Genomic DNA, 25,035 nt, shown 5'->3' with positions numbered 1-25,035 from the left:
AAGGGGGAAATAAAATAGGGAAAGAGAAGCCAGAAGAAAAAGTTATGCAAGGAGAAAGGGGAGAGCCTACTGAAGAACGAGTGCAGCGTATACGTGGTGGGAAAGGTGACTGTCAGAGCAGCTGCTTCAGAGGCACAGTCACTGGAAACATGGCATAAACTGGCTTTTTCTGCCCAAGGGAGATAAAATGTATCTTCTTTTTCAGACTTCTGAGGATTAACTTAAGCAATTTCTACCAGCTTTGACTTCTTCCTAACCCTGTCACAACTGCCCTGCTTCAAGGAAATCTCAAATCTCTTTTGGAAGTATATGGGACATAAAATTTGGTAGATTACAATTTACAATAGATTACATCTCATCTGAAGGATGCAATCTCACTTCCTAAGAGATTCTGCCCCATTGTGCCCTGGGCACACACTTTCTGCTTTTGAAAAGTAAGGCCTACACATTCAGTAAGTAGGCTACAAGACTCTATTTTAGGACAACTGAGTTATTACAGAAGGAGTAGGCAGGGGCCTTATCTTTAAAGGACCTTCAGTCTATCACAACCTCATGCTGACACTAAAATTAACAGTAAACACATCATCAGAAAGGCAGTACACTGACATATAGGTAATTTAGCTTTTTTTTAATGAGTATATCCTTAGCTCCCTAAATAATAACAAAAACAAGTGATAAAGAACACGTAACAGTGAACATTAAAAATTACCAGGCTTAGCTTATAATTCAAAAAAGCCCTTCATACTTTTTCAATAAATACAATATTTGGCAAGAAAAAAGAGTGAGGTGGGTAGGGGAGGGATGGATTGGTAGTTTGAGATTAGCAGATACAAACTATTATACAGAGAACTGACAAACAACAAGGTCCTACCGTATAGCACAGGGAACTACATTCGATGTCCTGGGATGAACCATTATGGAAAAGAATGTATATATTTATATATATAGATAGACAGATAGATAGATAGATAGATAACTGAATCACTTTGCTGTACAATAGGAATTAACACATTATAAATCAACTACACTTCAATAAAATAAATTTTTTAGAAAAGTAAATTAAGCTGGCTTATTGATTTAAATTTGTTCAAATCTGTTACTGAAAAAGAACATGCAACAATATAGACCAAATGAAAGGAAACCTACCCTAGTTGTTGCAATACATCTCACTGGAGATCTAAATTCTTCCTCCATCTTGGTCAAGGCAATGATGGTTTCTGCAATGGCATTTTTTGTCACTCGGGACCACGCTTCTGACAAATGACCCTAATGAGCAGGACAGAATAATTTAATAAACAACCAGAGAGGTATAATCAAAGGAGCAGATTCTGTTCTCTGAACATCTTTCACCAAAAAGGAAAATTTATTTGCTAGTGGAATCTTAGATCAAGGGGTATACTTTAATATAAAAATCCTTCACAACTATATGAACAATTCAACTTCTACTTACTATTTTGATGATTCAAAAGAAAAGTAAATAAAAATTTAAGTTCTCAATACTCTTCTCTTACAGAGTTCAAGGGCATTTCATCTTACATGTAGATAAAAACATAACAAATACTAGGTTGTCTATGACTGAGAAATTCTGATCATGAAACCCTGTTATTTGACATGGAGCTCATACAGCTAAGCTAAGTGCTTTAGAAGAATATTACTGGAACCTGAGAGCATAAATGGGTTTAAATTACAACTACCTTAATTTGCTAATGTGATTTTTACTGAACACCAACATGTTACTCCTAGAGAGTTTCAGTGTTCCTAAACATCTTTCATAAATATTTTCATCCAATGAAAAGCCTATTTACTCAGAAAGCCTATTTGAGAATGGAAAAAATTCTCCATTTCTCTGATTGAGGAAATGTCCAAACTGTTGGGAAAAGTGACAGAACTTCATATTTCCCCAGAATATCCTTACTCGTCTCATATCCACACGCTATCAATCTTTAAAGGGACAGTTCACATTCCAATTCCTCCTCTTCCAAAATGCTTGCTGTCTACTCTACCTCTCAGGAACCTATCATCCACAGTGTCCTGCCCTCTTCGGGCTGAACTCCTGGAAATACAATGGAATGTGAGGAAACTAACATGGAGCAACCAGTGAGAGCCAGGCACTCTGAGAAGTAATTCCCTTTCCTCCACACTCCGGGATCTCCCTGCAAAAGCAACACCTAAAGACAGCAGTACAGGACGTTCATAAACTGTGAGAACTAAAAGACAGCGAGAAACCTTTGCTCTGAAAAGCCCTTTTTTTCCTTTAGGCTCTTGGGCTCAGGCTGTTTTTTTCGGGTTCAAAGAGTATACTTTTTTTTTTTTTAAGTTTTAAAGTCTTAGAAGACTTATGTGATAATTCTCAAGTAAATTAATTGGGAAGCTTGAAATGAACATAGTTTACACAAAGGGAAAATTTATCACCAGCTGGAAAGACAGATCGTGAGATAGTGAACCTACTAAATGGACCTTGTAAGCAAAGCAAAATAACATGAATGTTCTCTCAATTCAGCAGAATGATTATGCTACTCGTTTTGTTAATCAGGTTCCTACTGTACTTCACTGACATAATGATCAGGAGGATGGGAACTTACTGCCGCCATATCCTTAACGAGTTTAATGATGATCTCCGAGATCTGGGTAGGAGTTGAGCCCTTCATCCACCAGTGACTCTCACCTCGTCGGATATAACTACAAGAAAAGTCAGCATTTGTAAACCAATCAGTGAGTGTTACAAATGAATAAGATGAAAACTGTTATTTCAGCATGCAGCATTTTAATTTTTAAAATGATTCAACCAGTCAGGACATTTTAAAAGAAAATTAATGACAACATTATTCGTAATCCACCTCTTCAACCCCAAGGGAGTAGCTATTCTGATATGTGTTCCCTTTCAAATATTTCACTGTTTACATATTATTTTTGTATGCATCTTTTAGAACAGTACTATTCAAACTATATCAATAGAACACAAACTATTTGTTACCAGTCCACATAAAGATAAGAGCTTGCACCAGAATATGTCAACTATATCACTGAGCATACAGCAAGTCCCCTACATACAAGCCTTCAAGTGACAAACTCTGAAAGATGCAAACGTGCATCTGGTTCCAGCAAGGAACCAGAACCTGTGCCATCAGCATCAGGCGTGAGTGAAATTGCAGCTTGCCCTCCCCTCCGTCTCCTGTTGCTGACGATCCTTCAGCTCTGCCACCTCCCACCTCCTCTCCCTCCTCCTGTCGGTAACTCTTCTTGTCTGTTCACTCGATGCCAGCCCCTGTAGGCCTGCCAGCTGTTGTACTATACTACTGTACTTTTCAGGGTACTGTACCCAGTAAGATTAAAAACGTTTATTTTTTTGTGTTTGTTTTTTATGTATTATTTGTGTGAAAAGTATTGTAAACCTATTACAGTACAGTACTATATAGCCGCTTGTGTTAGTTGGGTACCTAGGCTAACTTTGTTGGACTTAATGAACAAACTGGACTTACAAACGCGCTCTTGGAATGGAACTCATTTGTATGTAGGGGACTTACTGTACTACTGTTTAGTTCAGTTCACATTTTTTTTCCCCTAGGAAGACTATCCAGATGAAGGAAGCAATATACTTATTTACATTCTAGTGCTATTTGCTTAATGTTATGAATTGGCTCTTTGACTAGCATTATTCCAGATGTCTCTAATCTTCTGCTGTTACACACAATTCTATAACAAACAGCCCTGTATATATATCCTTCTGCACATGTATGAACATGTTTGAGAGAAACAGTTCTACAGAAGTAGAATTGGTAGGTCAAAGGATATACACATTTTAAATACAGTGATATGTTATCAAACTGGCATCCAAAAAGGTTACGGCAATTTACATTAGATGTCATAAAAACTGTCTATTTCTTCATAATTATGCCAATGCAAAGATATTTTACTATTGTTTTAATCTACATTTCTCTGAATACCAGTGAGGTATCTTTTCATTTACTTATTGGCATTTGTAACTTTTCTTCTCTGAAGTGACTACTCTTGGCATTTATTTTTGTATCAGTTGTTTGTCTTTTGTTTTCATTGATTTATAGTCATTCTTCTAATATTATGACTAATAATTCATTGCCTACTATATAAGTGTTAAATATTTTTTTCCAAGTCAGTTGTTTGTATTTTAAAAGTATTGTCGATCAATTCATTTTCACTTTTATGTAGCCAAATCTCTGAGTCTTTTCCCCTGTTACTTTTGGGTTCTGTGTTTTATTTAAGGACATCTTCCCAAATTGAAGATTACAAAAATATTCTTCTATAATTTGTCCTACTAGAGTGTAAAAACAAAAATATACAAACCTTTAATTGATCTCAAGTTTATTTTGTAATGGTGTGAGGGCCTACAGTTTGGTTTTTTTTTCTTTTGTATTTGGGAAGTACTCTAACATCATATACTCAGCAGATTTTCCTTTCCCCACTAATTTTTTAAAAAATTTTTTGGCTGTGCTGCACAGCATGTGGGATCTTAGTTCCCAGACCAGGGATAGAACCCACGCCCCATGCATTGGAAGGCGGAGTCTTAAACCACTGGACCACCTGGGAAATCCCTCCTCCCTAATTTGAAAAGACACTTTTATTATACACAGCATTCTCTTTCATACATGGGCCAGTCATTTATGGCTTCTATTTCTGGTAAATAAGCAAATAAGAGGGAATTTGAAAGGTCTGAATTCTTCAAACAGTAGCTTACTCTGTTCTATTTTTGTACCAAAACATATGCAATGACCAACCTGGAATTGAAAATCATTGGAAGGGTAACTGTTGTAACTCCTTTGCCCACGGAGGTACCAGCTGTTCCTGTGATGGTGGTTCCTTTGGCTTTTAGCTGTACTGTGAGTGCTTTGGCAATGCATCCTAGAAACATGTCCAAGATACCTAGCTTATTCCAATCTCCTTTCTCTGTTGAATGAATAATATCACTGATATCTGCTGGGGGGAGGGATTTCACTCCTATAATGCTGGCCAGACGATTAGGGGTGACTTCAGGCAAAACTCGTCTTAGTAAGGAGGTCACCTGGTAAGAAAAATAAAAGAATCCTATTTAAAGATTTGGGATTGACATGTACACACTGCTATATTTAAAACAGATAACCAACAAGAACCTACTGTACAGCACAGGGAACTCTCCTCAATATTCTATAATCATCTAAATGGGAAAAGAACTTGAAAAAGAATAGATAACGTATATATGTATAAATGAATCACTTTGCTGTATACCTGAAACTAACACAACATTGTTAATCAACTATACACCAATATAAAATAAAAATTAAAAAAAAAAGATTGGTGTTTTAAAGTTTTCATCTTTTTTAATGAGTCTAGCTGCTGTTCTATGACTTCAAAAGCTTTGAGAAGGACAGAGAAATGATTTAAACATGATTTAATTTCTCAAGTGGTAACTACCACTCCAGGGCAGCAAGAAAAAAAAACGTCTCTTACTTGGTCATTATATACATTATATACCTCATGAATAAGATATTCAGTAGCAGAATACTCTTTTATCACAATAACACATTACTAAAATGGAACATATTATGTTCTTCCATATTCTCATTACAATGAGTCAAAAACAAAAAACATGGGGTTAAAATACAATCCAAAACATAACAACAAAAAATAACCAAACAAAAACCCCTGATTCTCTTTGCTAGAGTAATTTTTAACAATGTTTCAAGTAACAAAATAAGCCTACAGGTAAGTGGTGTGATCAGTCACCTGTCTCTGGACGCGTGGAGAGGCGGTGTGGAGCAGTGAAAAGAGGTCCTGGAGCAGAGTCAGCTGCTGGGCCAGATACTGCCGGCCCACGTTGGAGCCACTCAAGGCTAACACCATGGAGAGCAGCTCAAAGCAGTAGGCATCGGAGGAGGCATCTTCATCGTTGGGCTGCGAGTTGGCATTTTCTTTGCTTGATATGGCATGTTCCCATTCCTCACGAACTCTGGTGGCTTCCATGCGAATAGCCTGGACGATGTGAGCACACACCTATTTGAGGGCAACATAAAGAAAATGTAAAAACATTATTTGTAAGGCCTAGTTAAAACCAAAACAAAACAAGAATACTAGTTGATAATTTAATACTCTTCCTCCCAGTTAATTCTCCATCATACCATTCTCTTAACTCATCTTAAAAACAATTAAGGAAAACTAGGCAAACCATGATTAAAAATCTGAGTATTTAAATCAACTAGTATAGAAACAAATTATATACTAGTTACCAATTCCCCTGCCTGTGGTTTAAGACATGAAATGAAAACAAATCACCATATTTAATCACTTCTAAGACACATTTCCCCCCACACGCTAACATTTCTATTCATAATGTGCTTTATAATTGATGCAATTCATAACTTAATTGGCTGCAAATTTTTTTAGCGATACATAAAATAACAGCACATTTTACAATTGGTAGCTTCTAAGATTCAATAAAATGCTGTTAAAAAGATAAAGCACACATAAATTTATGTGATTTATTTAAAAGATTTAATGGTGTTGAAAGTTAAAATAATGGCCAATTTAAAACCTAATTCAAAAGTCAATATTTTATTTGACTTCTGAAGGGCTAATTTTGTTATGTAGGCACCCCTAAACGAACCCCCATTATATGAATGATCTAGGCTACTCCCCCATCTCCTGATAGTTAAAAATATTAACACTGGTTTAGTTAACATTATAATTGCTCAGCAAAATAATTAAAAAAAAATCAACCAACAAACAAAAAAACAGGGGGGGAAAGGAACACAGGAAATGCAAATGAAATCTGATATAGCTGGGTACTTGACACCAAAATGAAACAAGCTACCTGAAAATGAGAAAAACAAAGAGCAGCAAGGTAAGAAAGTTAACATTCATAACAAAATCTTTAAAGTGATGCAGGTATGCCAATATGCTCCTTCCTCTCTAGAAAAAGGCAGACACATTCTGCAGGACCTATGAAAGAGTCAGCACAGAAAAGCCTCCATAAAGTTTGGAAAATGCTTTACACCCTAAAAACAAACAAACAAAAATTGATGAAGACAATGAAATGGCTGTTAACCAACCTGTTTTTGTAGGTTAGTCAGTTTACTCCTGCTGAATATGATTCCAACCATATGTTCTTTCAGGTCAGCATCTGAAGTTGCCTTTATACAGCAAAAAGGAAAAAAAGGAAGCGGGCTCTTTCAATAAAATATGTATATTTGACATTTTGAAGCATCTTGAGAAATAATTATGCAGGTATTTTTACAAGGTGGATTTATTTTAAATGGAGATCTGTAATACTAGGACAAAGGATAAAAAGCTTGAAGAAATCACTGTTGGCTAAGGTGGCTATAAAAAGGGCAAAATTTCTGAATTTAAGAAATCCAGAGAAGTATATATACTTCACGGATTTCTTTAATCTAGTCAATCTGTGTCAGTTTGATTGAATCTATTTCTCAACTCTGAACATTATTAGTTCATATCCTACATTTGGTTATTAGAAGAGCAACTCAGGAAAATGACATTTGGTTAAAAGGAAAGTGTCTTAAGAAAACTCTCTGACAATGGTGGCCTTAAATCAAGCTACTCCAACACCAACAGTAAACAAAGAAGCGTATCATAAGAAGAAAAATGAAGGCTGACGTTTTATAGTGCTTAGCATGTGTATGGCACTCTCTCAAGTGGTGGATAAATATGAAACACATAAACACACAATCTTATTTAATCCTCACAAAAACCCCATGAGGTAAGATCTGATGTTTTGCCTGTTTTACAGGTAAGAAAACTGAGGCAAACCACCCTTGTATTAGAATTAAAAATAACTCTTGGTTTCACTTTTCCGAGGATCGAGAAAGCCACAAGAGAATATCACTCCCACCTTAACAATGAGAAAAGCTGATAATCTACAAAACCATAACTTTTTTGGGTGCCCATCAGAGAGCTGAGATGGGCAACCAGGTAAACTAAAATCTAAAAAGACAAATCCATGTAGTCGGACACTTCAAAATTCTTTCTGTATCTGACAGAACAAGAAAATGAGCAAAGAAACAAAAATCGGCAAGGTTCTTACAGACCTGAACAAAACTATCAGCCAAATGAATAAATCAATATTTATAGAACCCTTCACAGAACAACAGCAGAGTTCATATTCTTTTCCAGTGTACATGGATATTCACTAAACTATACCATACTATGAGTCAGAATTCAGGTCTTAACAGTTTTAAAAGGGATGAAATTATACGAAATTTATATATATTTTTTACTGTGATAGAATTAAACTAGAAATCAATAATACAAAGCTATCAGGAAATCTCCCAAATATTTAGAAATTAATTACCCAGGGGTCAAGGAAGAAATCAAAATAGAAGTCAGAAAATATTTTAAATTTAATGAAATGAAAAAAACAATGCACCCAAATGTGTGACACTAAAGCAGTGCTTAGAAGATTACAGCATTACTTATATGAGAAAAGAAAGGTCTCGAGTCATCATATTAGGACCTTAGGAAACCAGAAAAAGAACGAATCAAATCCAGAAAACAGATGGAAAGATATAATAAAAGAAGATACATCACTATAGAGTCTAAGGATAATAAGAGTATATTATGAACAACTTATGCCAATAAATTCAGCAACTTAGATGAAATGGGCAAATTACTTGGAAGACACAACTACCAAAGCTCACTCAAAAAGAATGGGTAACTGCAATATCCCTGTATCTACTAAGGAGAGTAAATTTGTAGAATAATTTTTTTTTTTTTTTTGCTACTTAAAATACTAGTAGATTATACATTAACAAATGGATTCCTTTTAGATAGGATGGCCTTTTAACTTCTTTCATAATTCATTTTGCTTTTTTGACATACCATACTATTCATTCATTCAAAGTGTACAGTTCAATGGTTTATATATTATACATGCACAAATCAGTGCAACCATCACCACAGTCAATTTTAGAGCATTTTCATCACCCCAAAAAGAAACACTGTGTCACTCAGCTATCACGCCTCTAGTTCATCTTCTTTTTTATTAAAGAAAAATAAACTGCATATAAGCAAATACAGCATATCCATTAACAAACATAGCAATATATGGATTATTTTACTTAATAAAAGAAAATGAAAAAAGAAAAATACATAAGAAATCCGTTCTGATAAAAATTCTCAGCAAACTAGAAACAGAAGGAACCTCCTCAAACTGATTAAGAGCAGTTACAAAAAATCTATGGTGAAAGACTGAATACTTTCTTTTTACGATCTAGAAAAGGAAGACTAATCTCACTACTTTTATTCGACATGGTAGTGAAGGTCTTAGCCAGTGCAGTAACATAAGATTGGAAAGGAAGAAGTAAAACTGACTTTCTTTGAAGATTACATGATTATCTATGAAGAAAATCCCAAAGATACTACAAAAAAGCTTCCAGAACCAATAAATGAATTTAAGGGGACCAGAGGATATAGGTTTAATACAAAAAGTCAACTGTATCTTTATACACTAGAAATGAATAACTGGAAAGTGAAATTAAAAATATCATTTACAATAGCATCAAAACCATGAAATGTTTAGGGATCAATTTAATAAAATGTGTAAGACAGGTACACAGAACTGAACTATAAAATACTGCTGGCAGAAATTAAAGAAGATCTAAATAAATGGACAGACCTAAATAAATATCATATTCATGGACAGGAAGACTCAATATTAAGATGTCAATTCTCCCCAAACCGACTCAGCACTTTGGTGCAATTCCAATCAATATTCCAGTAGGTTTCTTTTTATTTATTTATTTGTTGGGGAGGAAGAAATTGACAATCTGATTTTAAGCTTTCTATGGAAATGGAAAGGACCTGGAATAGGCAAAACAACTTTGAAAAAGACTTGGTTGGAATCTTATCTCATGATTCTCTATAAAGCTACAGTAATCAAGACAGCCTGATGCTGGTGTAAGAATATATGTGTAGATTAAAGAAACAGAATAGGGTTCAGAAACAGACCTACATATTTACAGTGAACTGATTATTGATAAAAGACAGTCTTTTCATCAAATGGTAGTAGAAGAATTGAACATCTACATGCCAAAAAAATGAACCTCAACCGTTAGCTCATACTGTATAGAAAAACTTGAAATGTATATAGCTCTAAATAAAAGAACTAAAGTTCTAAGGTTTCTGGAAGAAAACAGGAGAAAATCTTTGTGACCTTAATTAGATAAGACACAAAAATCATGAGTCATTTAAAAAAAGATAAATTGGACTTTATCAAAATTAAAAACTACCTCAGAACAGAATAAAGAAAAAAAATGAAGAGAATTGAGGACAGTCTCACAGACCTCTGGGACAACATTAAACACACAAACATTTGAATTATAGGGGTCCCAGAAGAAAACAAAAAGAAAGGGACTGAGAAAATATCTGAAGAGATTATAGTTGAAAACTTCCCTAATATGGAAAAGGAAATAGTCAATCAAGCCCAGGAAGCGCAGACAGTCCCACACAGGATAAATCCAAGGAGAAATACGCCAAGACACATATTAATCAAACTATCAAAAATTAAATACAAAGAAAAAATAAAGAAAGCAGAAAGGGAAAAGCAACAAATAACATACAAGGGAATCCCCATAAGCTTAACAGCTAATCTTTCAGCAGAAACTCTGCAAGCCAGAAGGGAGTGGCAGGACAGATTTAAAGTGATGAAAGGGAAAAACCTACAACCAAGATTATTCTCACCAGCAAGGATCTCATTCACATTCGATGGAGAAATTAAAACCTTTACAGACAAGCAAAAGCTAAGAGAATTCAGCACCACCAAACCAGCTTTTACAACAAACGCTAAAGGAACTTCTCTAGGCAGGAAACACAAGAGAAGGAAAAGACCTACAATAACAAATACAAAACAATTAAGAAAATGGTAATAGGAACATACATATCGATAACTACCTTAAATGTAAATGGATTAAGTGCTCCAATCAAAACATAAAGACTGGCTGAATGGATACAAAAACAAGGCCCGTATATATGCTGTCTACGAGAGACCCACTTCAGACCCAGGGACACATACAGACTGAAAGTGAGGGGATGGAAAAAGATATTCTCCATGCAAATGGAAATCAAAAGAAAGTTGGAGTAAAAAAAAAAAGAAAGTTGGAGTAGCAATTCTCATATCAGACAAAATAGACTTTAAAATAAAGACTATTACAAGAGACAAAGAAGGACACTACACAACGATCAAGGGATCAATCCAAGAAGAAGATGTAGCAATTGTAAATATTTAGGCATCCAACATAGGAGCATCTCAATACATAAGGCAAATGCTAACAGCCATAAAAGGGGAAATCGACAGTAACACAATCATAACACCCCACTTGCACCAACGGACATATCACCCAAAACGAAAATAAATAAGGAAACACAAGCTTTAAATGATACATTAAACAAGAAGGACTTAATTGATACTTATAGGATATTCCATCCGAAAACAACAGAATCCACTTTCTTCTCAAGTGCTCATGGACACTCTCCAGGATAGATCATATCTTGGGTCGCAAATCAAGCCTTGGTAAATTTAAGAAAACTGAAATCGTATCAAGTATCTTTTCTGACCACAACACTATGAAACCAGATATCAATTACAGGAAAAAATCTGTAAAAAAATACAAATACATGGAGGCTAAACAACACGCTACTAAATAACCAAAAGATCACTGAAGAAATCAAGGAGGAAATCAAAAAATACCTAGAAACAAATGACAATGAAAACATGACGATCCAAAACCTGTGGGATGCAGCAAAAGCAGTTTAAGAGGGAAGTTTAGAGCAATACAATCCTACCTCAAGAAACAAGAAACATCTCAAATAAACAACCTAACCTTATACCTAAAGCAATTAGAGAAAGAAGAACAAAAAACCCCCAAAATTAGCAGAAGGAGAGAAATCATAAAGATCAGATCAGAAATAAACGAAAAGGAAATGAAGGAAATGATTGCAAAGATCAATAAAACTAAAAGCTGGTTCTTTGAGAAGATAACCAAAACTGATAAACCATTAGCCAGACTCATCAAGAAAAAATGGGAGAAAACTCAAATCAATAGAATTAGAAATGAAAAAGGAGAAGTTACGACAGACACCGCAGAAATACAAAGGATCATGAGAGATTACTCAAAGCAACTATATGCTAATAAAATGGAGAACTTGGAAGAAATGGACAAATTCTTAGAAAAGTACAACCTTCCAAGACTGAACCAGGAAGAAATAGAAAATATAAACAGACCAATCACAAGCACTGAAATTGAAACTGTGATTAAAAGTCTTCCAACAAACAAAAGCCCAGGACCAGATGGCTTCTTCACAGGCGAATTCTATCAAACATGTAGAGAAGAGCTAACATCTACCCTTCTCAAACTCTTCCAAAATATAGCAGAGGGAGGAACACTCCCAAACTCATTCTACGCGGCCACCATCACCCTGATACCAAAACCAGACAAAGATGTCACAAAAAAAGAAAACTACAGGCCAATATCTCTGATGAACATAGATGCAAAAATCCTCAACAAAATACTAGCAAACAGAATCCAAAAGCATCTTAAAAGGATCACACATCATGACCAAGTGGGGTTCAGCCCAGGGATGCAAGGATTCTGCAATAAATGCAAATCAATCAATGTGATACACCATATCAACCAGCTGAAGGATAAAACCATATGATTATCTCAATAGATGCAGAGAAAGCTTTTGACAAAATTCAACACCCATTTATGATAAAAACTCTCCAGAAAGTAGGCATAGAGGGAACATACCTCAACATAATAAAGGCCATATATGACAAACCCACAGCCAACATCGTTCTCAATGGTGAAAAACTAAAACCATTTCCACTAAGATCAGGAACAAGACAAGGTCACCCACTCTCACCACTATTATTCAACAGAGTTTTGGAAGTTTTAGCTACAGCAATCAGAGACAAAAAAGAAATAAAAGGAATCGAAATCGGAAAAGAAGTAAAACTGTCACTATTTTCAGATGACGTGATACTATACATAGAGAATCCTAAAGATGCCACCAGAAAACTACTAGAGCTAATCAATTCATTTGGTAAAGTAACAGGATACCAAATTAATGCACAGAATTCTCTCGCATTCCTATACACTAACGATGAAAAATCTGAAAGAGAAATTAAGGAAACACTCCCATTTACCATTGCAACAAAAAGAATGAAAATACCTAGGAATAAACCTGACTAAGGAGACAAAAGACTTGTATGCAGAAAACTATAAGACACTGATGAAAGAAATTAAAGAGGACACCAACAGATGGAGAGATATACCATGTTCTTGGACTGGAAGAATCAACATTGTGAAAATGAATAAACTACCCAAAGCAATCCACAGATTCAATGCAATCCCTATCAAACTACCAACGGAATTTTTCACAGAACTAGAACAAAAAATTTCACAATTTGTATGGAAACACAAAAGACTCCGAATAGCCAAAGCAATCTTGAGAAAGAAAAACGGAGCTGGACATCAGGCTCCCGGACTTCAGACTATACTACAAAGCTACTACAGTAATCAAGACAGTATGGTACTGGCACAAAAAACAGAAATCTAGATCAATGGAAGAGGACAGAAAGCCCAGAGGTAAACTCACGCACATATGGTCACCTTATCTTTGATAAAGGAGGCAAGAATATAAAATAGAGAAAAGACAGTCTCTTCAATAAGTGGTGCTGGGAAAACTGGACAGCTACAGATAAAAGAATGAAATTAGAACACTCCCTAACACCACACACAAAAATACACTCAAAATGGATTAAAGATGTAAATGTAAGGCCAGACACTATAAAAGTCTTTGAAGAAAACATAGGCAGAACAGTCTTAGGACATAACTCACAGCAAGATCCTTGTTGACCCACGTCCTAGAGAAATGGAAATAGAAACAAAAATAAACAAATGGGACCTAATGAAACTTAGAAGCTTTTGCACAGCAAAGGAAACCATAAACAAGATGAAAAGACGGCCCTCAGAATGGGAGAGAATATTTGCAAACAAAGCAACTGACAAAGGATTAATCTCCAAAATTTAAAAGCAGCTCATGCAGGTCAATATCAAAAAAAAAAAAACAAAAAACAAACATCCCAGTCCAGAAGACCTAAATAGACATTTCTCCGAAGAAGATATAGATTGCCAGCAAACACATGAAATTGAGTTATTTGTAGTGAGGTGGATGGACCCAGAGACTGTCAGACAGAGGGAAGTCAGTCATAAAGAGAAAAACAAATACTGTACGCTAACACATATATATATGGAATCTAAAAAAAAAAAAAAAAGTTCTGAAGAACCTAGCGGCAGGACAGGAATAAAGACATAGACGTAGAGAATGGACTTGAGGACATGGGGAGGGAGAAGGGTAAGCTGGGACAAAGTGAGAGAGTGGCATGGACATATATACACTACCAAATGTAAAACAGATAGCTAGTGGGAAGCAGCTGCATAGCATAGGGAGATCAGCTCGGTGCTTTGTGACCACCTAGAGGGGTGAGATAGGGAGGGTGGGAGGGAGACGCAAGAGGGAGGAGATATGGGGATATATGTATACGTATAGCTGATTCACTTTATTATAAAGCAGAAACACACCATTGTAAAGCAATTATACTCCAATAAAGATGTTAAAAAAAGACCATATTTAAAAAATAATAAAAAAATAAAAAGGCTACTTTCTACAGGGTTCCATTAAATAACACCAGGGAAAAGGCAACATTATAGGGGCAGAAAATATCTCAGTGGTTGCCAGGGGCTAGGAGTGAGATGAGGGGATTGAATGCAAAGGAACAACGAGGAAATTCTCGGAGAGATGTGTTTTAAAACTTGCTTGTAATGATTTCACCACTGTATACATTGGTCAAAATTTGAAACGATGCAGTTTAAAAAGATGAATTTTTTGTATGTAAATTTTACTTCAAAAACCTGACTTATAAAATGATTCCCTTAAAAGTTATGTTATCTCACCACCATTGAACCACTAGCATAACCTTTCCTATTCAATCTTAATGCCTCAGCATACACTCTCCTAGAGTTAGGCCAGCCTCTTCAAGGCGCCCTTGCTCCCATCCTATTAATCTGACTTTCATCCATTCTCTTTCAGGCCTAACACAAAGTCTAATATCCCCCAAGAAGCCTTCTCTGACCACTCCAGGGCACAAACAATAACCTCAATGTACTCTGAAATCCTGATATGCAACTGATGTGCAATTTTTCACACATTTAGTAAGTAGATTATATACTGTAGCGTATTCCTGTTGATCTGTTTTTGGGAGGGAGGGGATGGACTGTTCACATCTAAGAACAGAAGGTAAGCTTTTTGAGGGCTTGTAAGGTTATTTAGCAAAGAACTGGCATTTGTTAAGATTCAGCTGATTTAATGAGTAGTTACTCAGTCTTGCAGTCGTGCAAATATCTCCTAAAGATGCTGAAAAACATCGCCAGAGTTTATGAAATCCCATTTTTTTTTTTTTTTTTACAGAACCCAAACAGAAAAATGTGGATGATTTAGATGCTACTGTATCAGAAGGCACAGGGTTAGCCTAGGTAAGTCCTTGAAATTATCTTTCAAAGGGCTGTCAAGTTGATTATTTACAGCATCTAAAGACACAAGAATATGAAGACTAGTCAGGGTTGACCTCTCTTTTTGAAAATGGATGAGGTTCTCCTCTTAGATATAGTGCTTTAGTTTAGACCAAATAAGTTAGGCAAATGAATTTTAGAAGAAATTTCAAGAACAGTATAAAGAACAGGTTATTCCAATAAAAATTTACTGAACACATGTGTGTTTATGCCATGGTGGATATAAAGACAAACCAGACATGTACTTGGTCTTTAAGAAGGTATAATTAAGTAGAAGATATAAAACATGTATACAAATAAACCTAACAAGAGAGAAACCAAGAAGAGACACAGAAATTACTATGAAGCTTAGCAGAGGACATACTACTTTGTGTCTTCTCCGCGACCTTCTTTATGATTTCCCCTGAACAATCATAAAGGAGGCTCATGGAGAAGACAGTATTTTTGAGCTGAACCGTGAAGGACAGAGAAGGTGGCGGAAGGCGCACAGCACAGTCAATGACGAAGCTGATTTTACAAGTGCCAACATTAAAACACAACAGCCCAAGGTTTAGAGCAAATTTTGTTGTTACTTAAAATACCAGCTAGATCATACATGAACAAAAAGTGAATATCTTCTGGTAGTTCCTTCATCTTCTTTCTAATTAAAGTAAAAACTATTAACTTTAGTTTTAGTTAAAGACACAGAAACTAGTATCCCATATACATTAAAATACACAGCAGTACATGGATTATTTCAGTGAACAAAAGTAACAAAGTGAAATAAATATTTTTAGAATATAAATAAATACATTGTATACTTTTTCTTCTCCTTCAGGTGATGACAATAGTGCTTTTTCCTCTTGTTCTGGTGTGGGTTCAGCATCTCCAGAGATGAGCTTTCCAAATACCTGGTGCAGAAGAGAAGGAGGTGAGAACAACTCAATGGCAGAACCTCCTCTGAGAAGGCTAGAGAGGAGTCAGTAGCTGGCTCTGTGGGCTTTATGCTACTAGGCTATTGCTACTGCACACCTCTTCTCTTCAGGAGATGAATGCAAAGTGAAATACAAGAATTCAGGGCTATGAGAAGAAAAAAACGGGCCACGTTTGTAGCCAGCGATCTCTAACAAGCTTTCCAAAATATTTTTTTAACCTCTTGATATTACTGTTGAAGTAGTATATCATTTCAATTTATCCTGTGCTAGAAAATGTGTAGTAAGGACACTCACCTGTGATGTAATAAGTCTGAACACTCGTAGAGTCTCAGCTTCACAGTTCCTTTGCTGGGCCACACTGGCTGAAATCTGGCCAGCAATTTTTGTGCTTTCGCCATCCTTCCAGCCCAGAACCTTAACTTGTCGAACTCTCAGTGTATTTTCTGGGCCCTTTAATTCAATTTTGATGATGTGATTATCCCCTCCTGGAAGTTCACTTGTTACCCAACCAATGTGCCTGGAATCCAGATCGACCTAGGAGAGCAGAAAAGGGACAGAAACCTGATACAGGTGTACTACTATTTTATCACTGCCCCAGACTTTGCAGTAATAACGGCAAGCTCAAATAACAAATAATTGTAGCCACAGAAAAGCTAATTAGATTATTTCACACTGATTATCTTATTTAAACCTTGTGAGGATAATACAATACTATAGTAGCTACAGATGAAGACAGTGAGGTTAATTGACACAGATGGCAGATGTCTAGTAAGTGATGGAGTTGAGAATTAAAATGCAGGTCTGCTTACTATATGGCTTCCGAGCACAAGTTACGTAAGTGAAACCACTGCAAACAATTTACATGACTGTACCTACACTGACTGTAAGCAGAAATACTCACATGATCAAGCAATGAAGTCCTGTTTTGTGCATCTTCACATGAAAGCACATTTAAAGCAAGGATTTTTGCTGTGCAGTTACTTAATATATTTTACTTTTGAAGAAAAATTATATAATATGTAAATTCACATTGGTCATTACTTATTTCAGTATATTTCATTGAGAATACAACTTTTTTTCAGGATTAAATTTCAGTGTACTGTAAAATGGTTTTTGACACTATTCACTCACAAGTAAGTGAGTTTATATAGAATCTCGGTCACATGCCCAAATAGAACTTAACTTGTTTCTAGAGTTGGTTTGTAAATTGATTTTCAACCTGGATATAGTCACAGTGTTGTAACTGAAAGATTTTCAAGCTACAAGACAACAACCTAAATTTCAACCTGAAGTGTGGGTGAATCAAGGTGACAGTTGTGAAGCGGATCTATGATGAATTTTAAGGCACCCTGAGTCTCCACAGGGGAGCAGGAGTCAGGGTGGAGGGCTATAGCACGGTGTACCTGCTCGTCACTAGAGAGATTTAGGGAGATAATGGCTAAGATGTTTAGAACAGAGATGGTTGTAACTATTCCTATACATGGACCATTTGCCAATTGAGTGTTTTGTAAATAGACGATTTCCTATAATACTTGTACTTGGGTGGCATGCCAAAATTAGAACTCAACAGTGGATACTGAGAAGAAGAAATTTCTCCCTGGGCAGTAAAACATTTAATGACAAAGTTTTAATTACCTGCTTTATTCTGCACAAATCTTCTACTGCTTTGCCAGTTAAGAAGGTCATCGAGGTAACTTTATTCTAAAATAAACGATTCAAAATAGTTACTATGCCATGTTCCTGGCTCCAGAACTGACAGTGATTTCTTACAGCCTATCAATATAACATCAACTCTTCTGCCTGTCTTTTACGGTCCTTCCGAACTGACTTCATTCCATCTGTCCAACCAACGACAGTTCCTACAACTCCACTCTTTTCTTATTCTCACAAACTCCATCTTGAATCTCACATTTCAGCCCTTCTCTATGGGCTCTGAGAGAGGAGGTTGGCATTCCCTCTTTTCATCCAAAGTCTAATCATTTAAATTCTATCTTTATCATGAAGTCTTTCAGCAACTTGCCTTGCTACTCATGTGCCATTTTTATCACATTATTCTCATTGTTTCTGGCTGTAAAAAGGAGGAAGACAGGTAGCTTAGGCAACAAATACTTGTCAGTATCACGATGGACCCAGATGGCCTTAGGGACTTGGAGAAGGATATATGAGAGGGATGGGTTCTATCCCCTCGAGATCCTTGTCAAACTAGGGAAGGAACATTAACACACAAAGTAAAATATCAAAAGAAATTCAATACCTTTAAGTACTGAAAAGAGTCACACTGGTACTAGAGCCAGAGACCTTAAGTTTGAGTAAGTTTTATGCCAAGCACATCAAGAAAGAGACAGACATACTAATTCCTTGGAGAGCTGCATACTTTAAGTGCTATAGGCTGATGCAATTCAAATCAACAAGTGCTGTGTTTATGGCAGTGTGGTGGGCAGGCTGCGGGGACACAGAGGTATGTAAGTCTTAATGATGCATATAAATTAGAGGAGGTTTCCTAAAAGAAAAGCTGATGTCAGCATACATACTGGGGCTTTTAAAATGAATATTATCATGATTATCTCTCATAAAAGACAAAAATGTCAAATTGAGTGCAACCATTGTTTTGAGGGAAAGTGTGTCCTAGCTTACAACATGCATCAAAGATAACACACTGCATTGAGCAGTGAGTTCCTGACAGAAAAATGTTTTGATTTGTTATATCTGACTTTCAAGTAAGATAAAGTAGTTGTACCAACTGGACTGTTGTGTCTCAAGAGGAGGTAAGCTAGTGATATATTAGCTAAGCCTTTATTCCTTATTGAATCTGAGCTGATGGACAGAAGTTGGGGTGACCGTGGATGGCAAGGAGTGCTCTGACTGCACACTGAACTTCTGTGGTTGGCGTTCTCCATACAGGAGACCCAAACCCATCACTTTGGCTGTCCCTGGGAAAGGAAATACACAAATGGGATCAGAGCAGCTTAGCAATGGCCCAAGGGGACTTATTAATACTATATCTGCTAGCAAGCCACTTCCATTCAGAGGGAAAAAAATCCCAAGAAGTATTCTTCCCCAGGAATGGGGTAAAAGCGTGGGAGTTTGGTAGTTGGTGCTACTTTTTTCTCGGCTCTGAACACTCAAGTAAATAGGATGCTTTTTCCTCTTCAGTGCTTTTTGTAGAAGAGTGCTCAATTCAGTGGAAACATGTAGACAAGCTAGAGCTAGGGAGAACATAAAGTATGATTACTTAGGTTAGTCCAGGAACTTCCCCCAATTCCCTCATGATGGCCGGGGGTGAGGATTAAAAACTGAAAGCTAATTACACTATCGGTCAAAGTGAATTAAGTGCCATCAGAGTAATATAAAAAAGAACCCAGAGGAGAGAAAGAGTAATTTTTATAGATGAGGTACTGGGAGAGGATGTGTCTATCGGGTCTTAGATTTGGGAAGGTTATGAAAAGCAGAGTTTAAGGAGAGGACTTCCGGGCCAAGGAAATAGCCTGAACAGGGGGCATGGAGGTAAAAAATCATGGAACGGATATTTATATTGCTTTGCTATAGCCATGGTATATTTGTAATCAGACCTTTTCTTAGAAGTGGTATTCCACAGTGCTCCCAGTCATATTCATCTGTTTTTAGACTTAAGATTTATTTTAGAACTATAAAAATATAGTTTGGTTGGTGAATTCCAGATGAAAATCTCTTTACTAAAACTCAGAAATGAGACTGCATGATAAATAAAGGTCTGAAAAGAACTAACGAACCACAAATTAAGTTTCCTTTCTTACCCCAAGATCTCGGGAATTGTCCACATGAACAGATACATAGCGGGCATTGATTCCTTTCACACAGTTGATGGTGACGTTCTTGGTTTTGTTTTTATCCTCATCTCCTGATTCCCAGAAGGTTTCTGTGGAACCATCTGTCAAACTGCCAATCATGGCAGGTCGGCTAGAAGTTTTTATGTCAACAATGCTGGTTAAGTCCTTTAAGCACATTACAATGCATAATTCCTACCAGAAACAAATATACATAATTATAACACTCAAATGGACATCTCCCATGATAATAAAACGAACTGACATGAGATAAGAAATAGCAGCAAGAATCAAATTATTTAGAAGTAATTTTCAGTTTCTCCTTCAATACATCGTTGAGTATTAACAATGCTGAATTACTGACCTGACTCATAGCCTCAAAGCCAGACTGTATGCTGATGCTGAAACTCTCTTCACTGTCTCCATCATCTGATTTTGACAAAATATTGTTAATGTGATGAAAGACATTGCTCTGATGGAGGAACTGGTGATCAGATTGCTTGAATTTCAGACTCCAGCATCTAAAAAGGCATAAGTAATACATTAAAAAATTCTTTTTCGGGAACCTCTAAGGGATTCCTGGAAAAAAGCACTCTGTAGCTAACATTTCAAGAAATCTTAATGCTCTAGGTACAAAAAATACAAATTTTAAAAATTCAAGAAATAAAATTATTTCTACTGGCTTTTATTCATTCCTTTTTTTTTTTTTTTTGAGAAATAAAGGTCATTTCTTTCGAACAATATAAATTCTAAGGGAAGTTCACCCATTTTCAAACTGGATACATGAAGGTCAAGGCTACAGAAGCAAAAAAGGTAACAAATCAGTTTTGTAGACAAGTGTTACCCCAACTATAAGAGCCTCTTAAATGTATTAGTCTTACAATTCCATACTAATCCCACATAGTATAACACACTTTGTACTTCAAAAATCTTGTGAGGAGGAAACAAAATCTCCTCTCTGCTGGTCTTATCGTTAGGCATGTGGGTAGCCAAAATCACTCCTTCACCCTATTTCTTATAAAAATCAGTGGAGGATTTATTTATATGTGTAGTCTAGTACCTGGCTCTACTGACAAGGTCCACAATGTAAAAGTAATGTTGAATCTCAGCAGGTCTGGACTTAAAAGGAGGCGATGCTCTTCAATGTAGTTTTAGGATTGGCTGCATATGACTAGGCTCTATTTCTCTTGATATTCTTTTCAATTCAAAATCCTATTTTGATTTCTGTTTTTGAGATTTCATTCCCTCTCCCTTTTTGTGACATTTAAGACTGTACTGTTGAGTAGCACTGAGACACGTGACTTCGGGTAGAAGAGAGGGGAAAGTGAGGAAGACTGTTACAGACTGTGATAATTTAGAGGACTAAGTAGTATATTATCCACATTTTACAGAGGGGCCAACAGGCACGAACTAAGAAGGACAATTCTAAATTATGACAGTCATGAGGGGGGCACCATTCACATAATGCAGGTATTCTTTCTATCTTACTATTTAAAGAGGTCTTTCAAGCATTTTGTGCTTTGACTACTCCACAAAATCCCTTTTCCAGGGTACCAACAATACTTAGATATAAGATTACCTCAGGGCCATTTGCTGTAACGAACTGCCGCTGGGAAGAGACATCATAAGATCAGAGATCGTTTGAAGTAAGCGGTGAAATGTATGTGGTAAAGGATGAGCAGCTTCCCCTGCAATCACTATATCTGAGAGTGGATGTTCACATACTCTTGTATCTTTCTCCTAAGACAGAAATTGAAAGCAAGTTGATCCATTTGTCTGCTGGAAGGAATTTTCCCCCCATACAAAAAATGTATACTTTAAGGATATTCATGTAACAGAAATGTAAACAAAATCAAACCATACCCAAGGCATCCGTTAAGATTAACTAATTATGTTTGTATTATTTTAAAGGAAAAAATGATAGGGTCACCTATAAATAAAATCACCAAACAAATAAATGCCACATATGAGTATCAAGTCCAGTGTACTCACTAGTCTACTAGCAGAAATGAGCCGTTCCCTTCAGTTGAGCCTCACCCAAATTGCTGACCCACAGAGCTGTAAGCCAATAAGCAAGCGTTTTCATCCACTGGGTTTTGGGGCGGTTTGTTACACAGGAGTAGACAGCTCTCGTGAATGCCTGATAATCTCACATTGTAATTGTGGTTTTTTTCTGTTTTTACTTGCAGCTCTGTTGATTTTTACTTCTTTAAAGGCTATATTATTAACTACAAACCTACATTAACTACACAGAGCTACTCTTATCATTTTGTAGAAAGCCTCTTTATCCCTACTAATAATTATGTCTTGAAGTCTGTATTTTTCTGATGTTCAACTAGCTAATTTTGGTTGATATTTACCCAGTATATCTTTTTCTACTTTTAATCTTCCTCTATCCTTATGTTTTAGATGTGATGCTTATAAACAGTATCTAGCTTTTGTTTTTTTCTGCCTATTCTGACAGTCTTTTAAATGGAGGATTTAGTCCTCTACTTTTTTATTCTAGAAATAGAAATGAGGCCCACAAGTCACAGCTACAGAGGTGGAAATGGGGCTGGAATCCAGGCTTCCAGGGTCCAAGTTGAATGCTTTTCCATGATACAGCCTGCCTCCTATAAAATACAAGTCCCTTCTAGCCAAAGGTTTTTGAATTTCATGTCCCTACACAGTATCATTTTCACTCTCTGTACTGTACAGTAATGTTGTAAAGTAGACTGATCTTCTCTGTAATAATGTTGCCCTGTTTATCTGTCTTATACTGCACTGTGACAGTGTTTATCTTGCAGTTGACTGCTTCGAGACAGTGATGGCTAGGGAGAAATCAGAATTGACTGACAGCGTTTTTGGAGACAGAAGACTTTCACTCAGCATAGTTAATATGTTGCTCATAGCACTGAAATTTTATTCCTGCCTTTAGGTTATATAATCTGTGAATGACCTCATGAAAATTACTGCACTATCTGAAAGTAGTTCTACTCTTCTATAAAAATATGGACAATTAAAAAAACCAAGAACCTCACTTACTTGTTCTGCATTTTCTTTGTTTGTTTTATTTTCCTCATCTTCTTCTTCTTCTGGTTCCACTGGAGCAGGAGTCAGTGATGCCACAAAATGCCACAGAATATCATGGAGAGAAGTTGTTTGGATGACATTACACAGAAGCCAGTTGAAAGCCTGAATAAATGATGGTTAAATAAGTCCAAGATAAAAAGAAAATATACGAGTGAACATAGCAGAACTTTTCTTGTTCGGAAACAAAGAACCTTCCTGGACTAAGTCTTTTAAGGCAAGATACTAGGAAGTCTGATCTTCATTTCACTGAAAGTACACTGAACTTACACAGTCAATAATTTTGGGCCTAATTAAAAAATTAATAATAATAGGGAAAATAATACCTATGAAATGCAATACCAAAATACTTTCCCAAAATACTTTTTATTTCAAAAATTTGTCTTCATATTAATTTACCCGTGCACATTTTTTTTCCAACTTGCATTCAGGATCAACACAGAATGCTTCTTAAGTTCTACACAAGCTACCATTTACTTAAATATACTCATATTGCTCCCACTGATGAAATGGCAGGTTACCTCCTACCCATGATAAAGAAAAAAATTTATTATATACAAGTCTATGATATATAGTAGTCCATTTCCAGAGACTCAAATAAGTTATTACTGTTAAATTTACAACTCAAAAGCGCACTTTTCATCCCCTTTGCAGGATTATTCTAACTGAAAAGACTCTGTGATTACAAAAAGCTTTTTTAAAAAGATATTATCAGGATTCAAATAATGAAGCAATGCAGAAATAAAGTTTTTTAGAGCACTTAACTATGAAACTCTAAATTCATTTCTATTCATAAACTTGAGTTTAATTTTATTGTGAACATGGTATTTTCTATTCACTGAAGTCTCTTAACTTGTCACAATTTCTGTTTGGTAGAAAAGTACATCATTAAATAGAATCATCACATGAACTGTATGATGAATGAATCAATAATCCTATTAATGTATTCTTACCTCCATAGCAAAAACTCGACAAGCAGATTTCCTTAAGGCCTGTTTCATTGCTATTTCAAGACCTTCCAGATCATGATGCTGTATAACAAAGGCTAAAACTGGCCACTGGAAATTTCGTTCTCCTTTGGAAAGAGAGCTGTGGGCTGAGATTAGCCGGGAAAGCTCAGGAGATGGATGTCGCAAGAGGGAAGAACCAACTTCTATTTAAAGGAAAAAAAAAAGAAAATTATTAACTTTTATAGGTAATACATATGATAAACGTATTTAAGGTGATATTAATGAATAGTATCTAGCTTATTCACTTTAGAGTCTTTGCAGTTTTTTTGTTTTTATTTTTGCAGGTCTGAATCTAAAGTCCACACGAAGTGATTTATTTTCTCCCTAAATGGAATCTACATCTTATCCCCATCATTTTCTACAGGACTGCTTTATAACAAATGTTACTTCAATAAGAGCTCAAAAATAGTTGTTGAATGAACCTATAAATCATTAATATTTGATTTATCCTCAATAATATTTTCCTTGAAGATCTTCAATAAGATACATAATTATTTACCTATAAATATTAGGTCAGATCTTCATTTAGTAAGTGGTCGGCCTGATAAATCATTAACACATTATCCTTTTTTTCCTCTTTATTCTTGAGACAGAATCAATCAGCCCTAGTTTGAGGCTGTTGATACCAATTGGTCCAGATTATCTAACA

The 25,035-nt window shown here is 35.9% G+C and overlaps 1 protein-coding gene across 14 annotated transcripts in view; it reads right to left on the bottom strand.

Moving 5' to 3' along the window:
• The window catches only part of MYCBP2 (MYC binding protein 2), a 273,870-nt gene that overhangs the window by 13,489 nt on the left and 235,346 nt on the right, over window positions 1-25,035 (bottom strand). For 12 of the 14 annotated variants that reach the window (XM_049700955.1, XM_049700957.1, XM_049700945.1 and 9 more), the window contains 13 exons: window positions 24,330-24,529; window positions 23,332-23,481; window positions 21,887-22,047; window positions 20,672-20,828; window positions 20,278-20,502; window positions 18,140-18,205; window positions 16,799-17,038; window positions 16,382-16,480; window positions 7,059-7,139; window positions 5,737-6,003; window positions 4,752-5,035; window positions 2,583-2,679; window positions 1,147-1,266 (listed from right to left, as the gene is read on the bottom strand). In XM_049700955.1, coding sequence (XP_049556912.1) covers window positions 1,147-1,266; window positions 2,583-2,679; window positions 4,752-5,035; window positions 5,737-6,003; window positions 7,059-7,139; window positions 16,382-16,480; window positions 16,799-17,038; window positions 18,140-18,205; window positions 20,278-20,502; window positions 20,672-20,828; window positions 21,887-22,047; window positions 23,332-23,481; window positions 24,330-24,529 — 2,147 coding nt within the window. The remainder of the gene's footprint in view (window positions 1-1,146; window positions 1,267-2,582; window positions 2,680-4,751; window positions 5,036-5,736; window positions 6,004-7,058; window positions 7,140-16,381; window positions 16,481-16,798; window positions 17,039-18,139; window positions 18,206-20,277; window positions 20,503-20,671; window positions 20,829-21,886; window positions 22,048-23,331; window positions 23,482-24,329; window positions 24,530-25,035) is intronic. The other 2 variants (XM_049700946.1, XM_049700958.1) reach the window with 1 other exon arrangement.

The sequence above is a fragment of the Orcinus orca genome, chromosome 18, assembly GCF_937001465.1.
Source record: "Orcinus orca chromosome 18, mOrcOrc1.1, whole genome shotgun sequence".
NCBI lineage: Eukaryota > Metazoa > Chordata > Mammalia > Artiodactyla > Delphinidae > Orcinus > Orcinus orca.
Note: the sequence above shows the minus strand (reverse complement) of the source record. Positions and strands in the feature narration are given on the sequence as shown.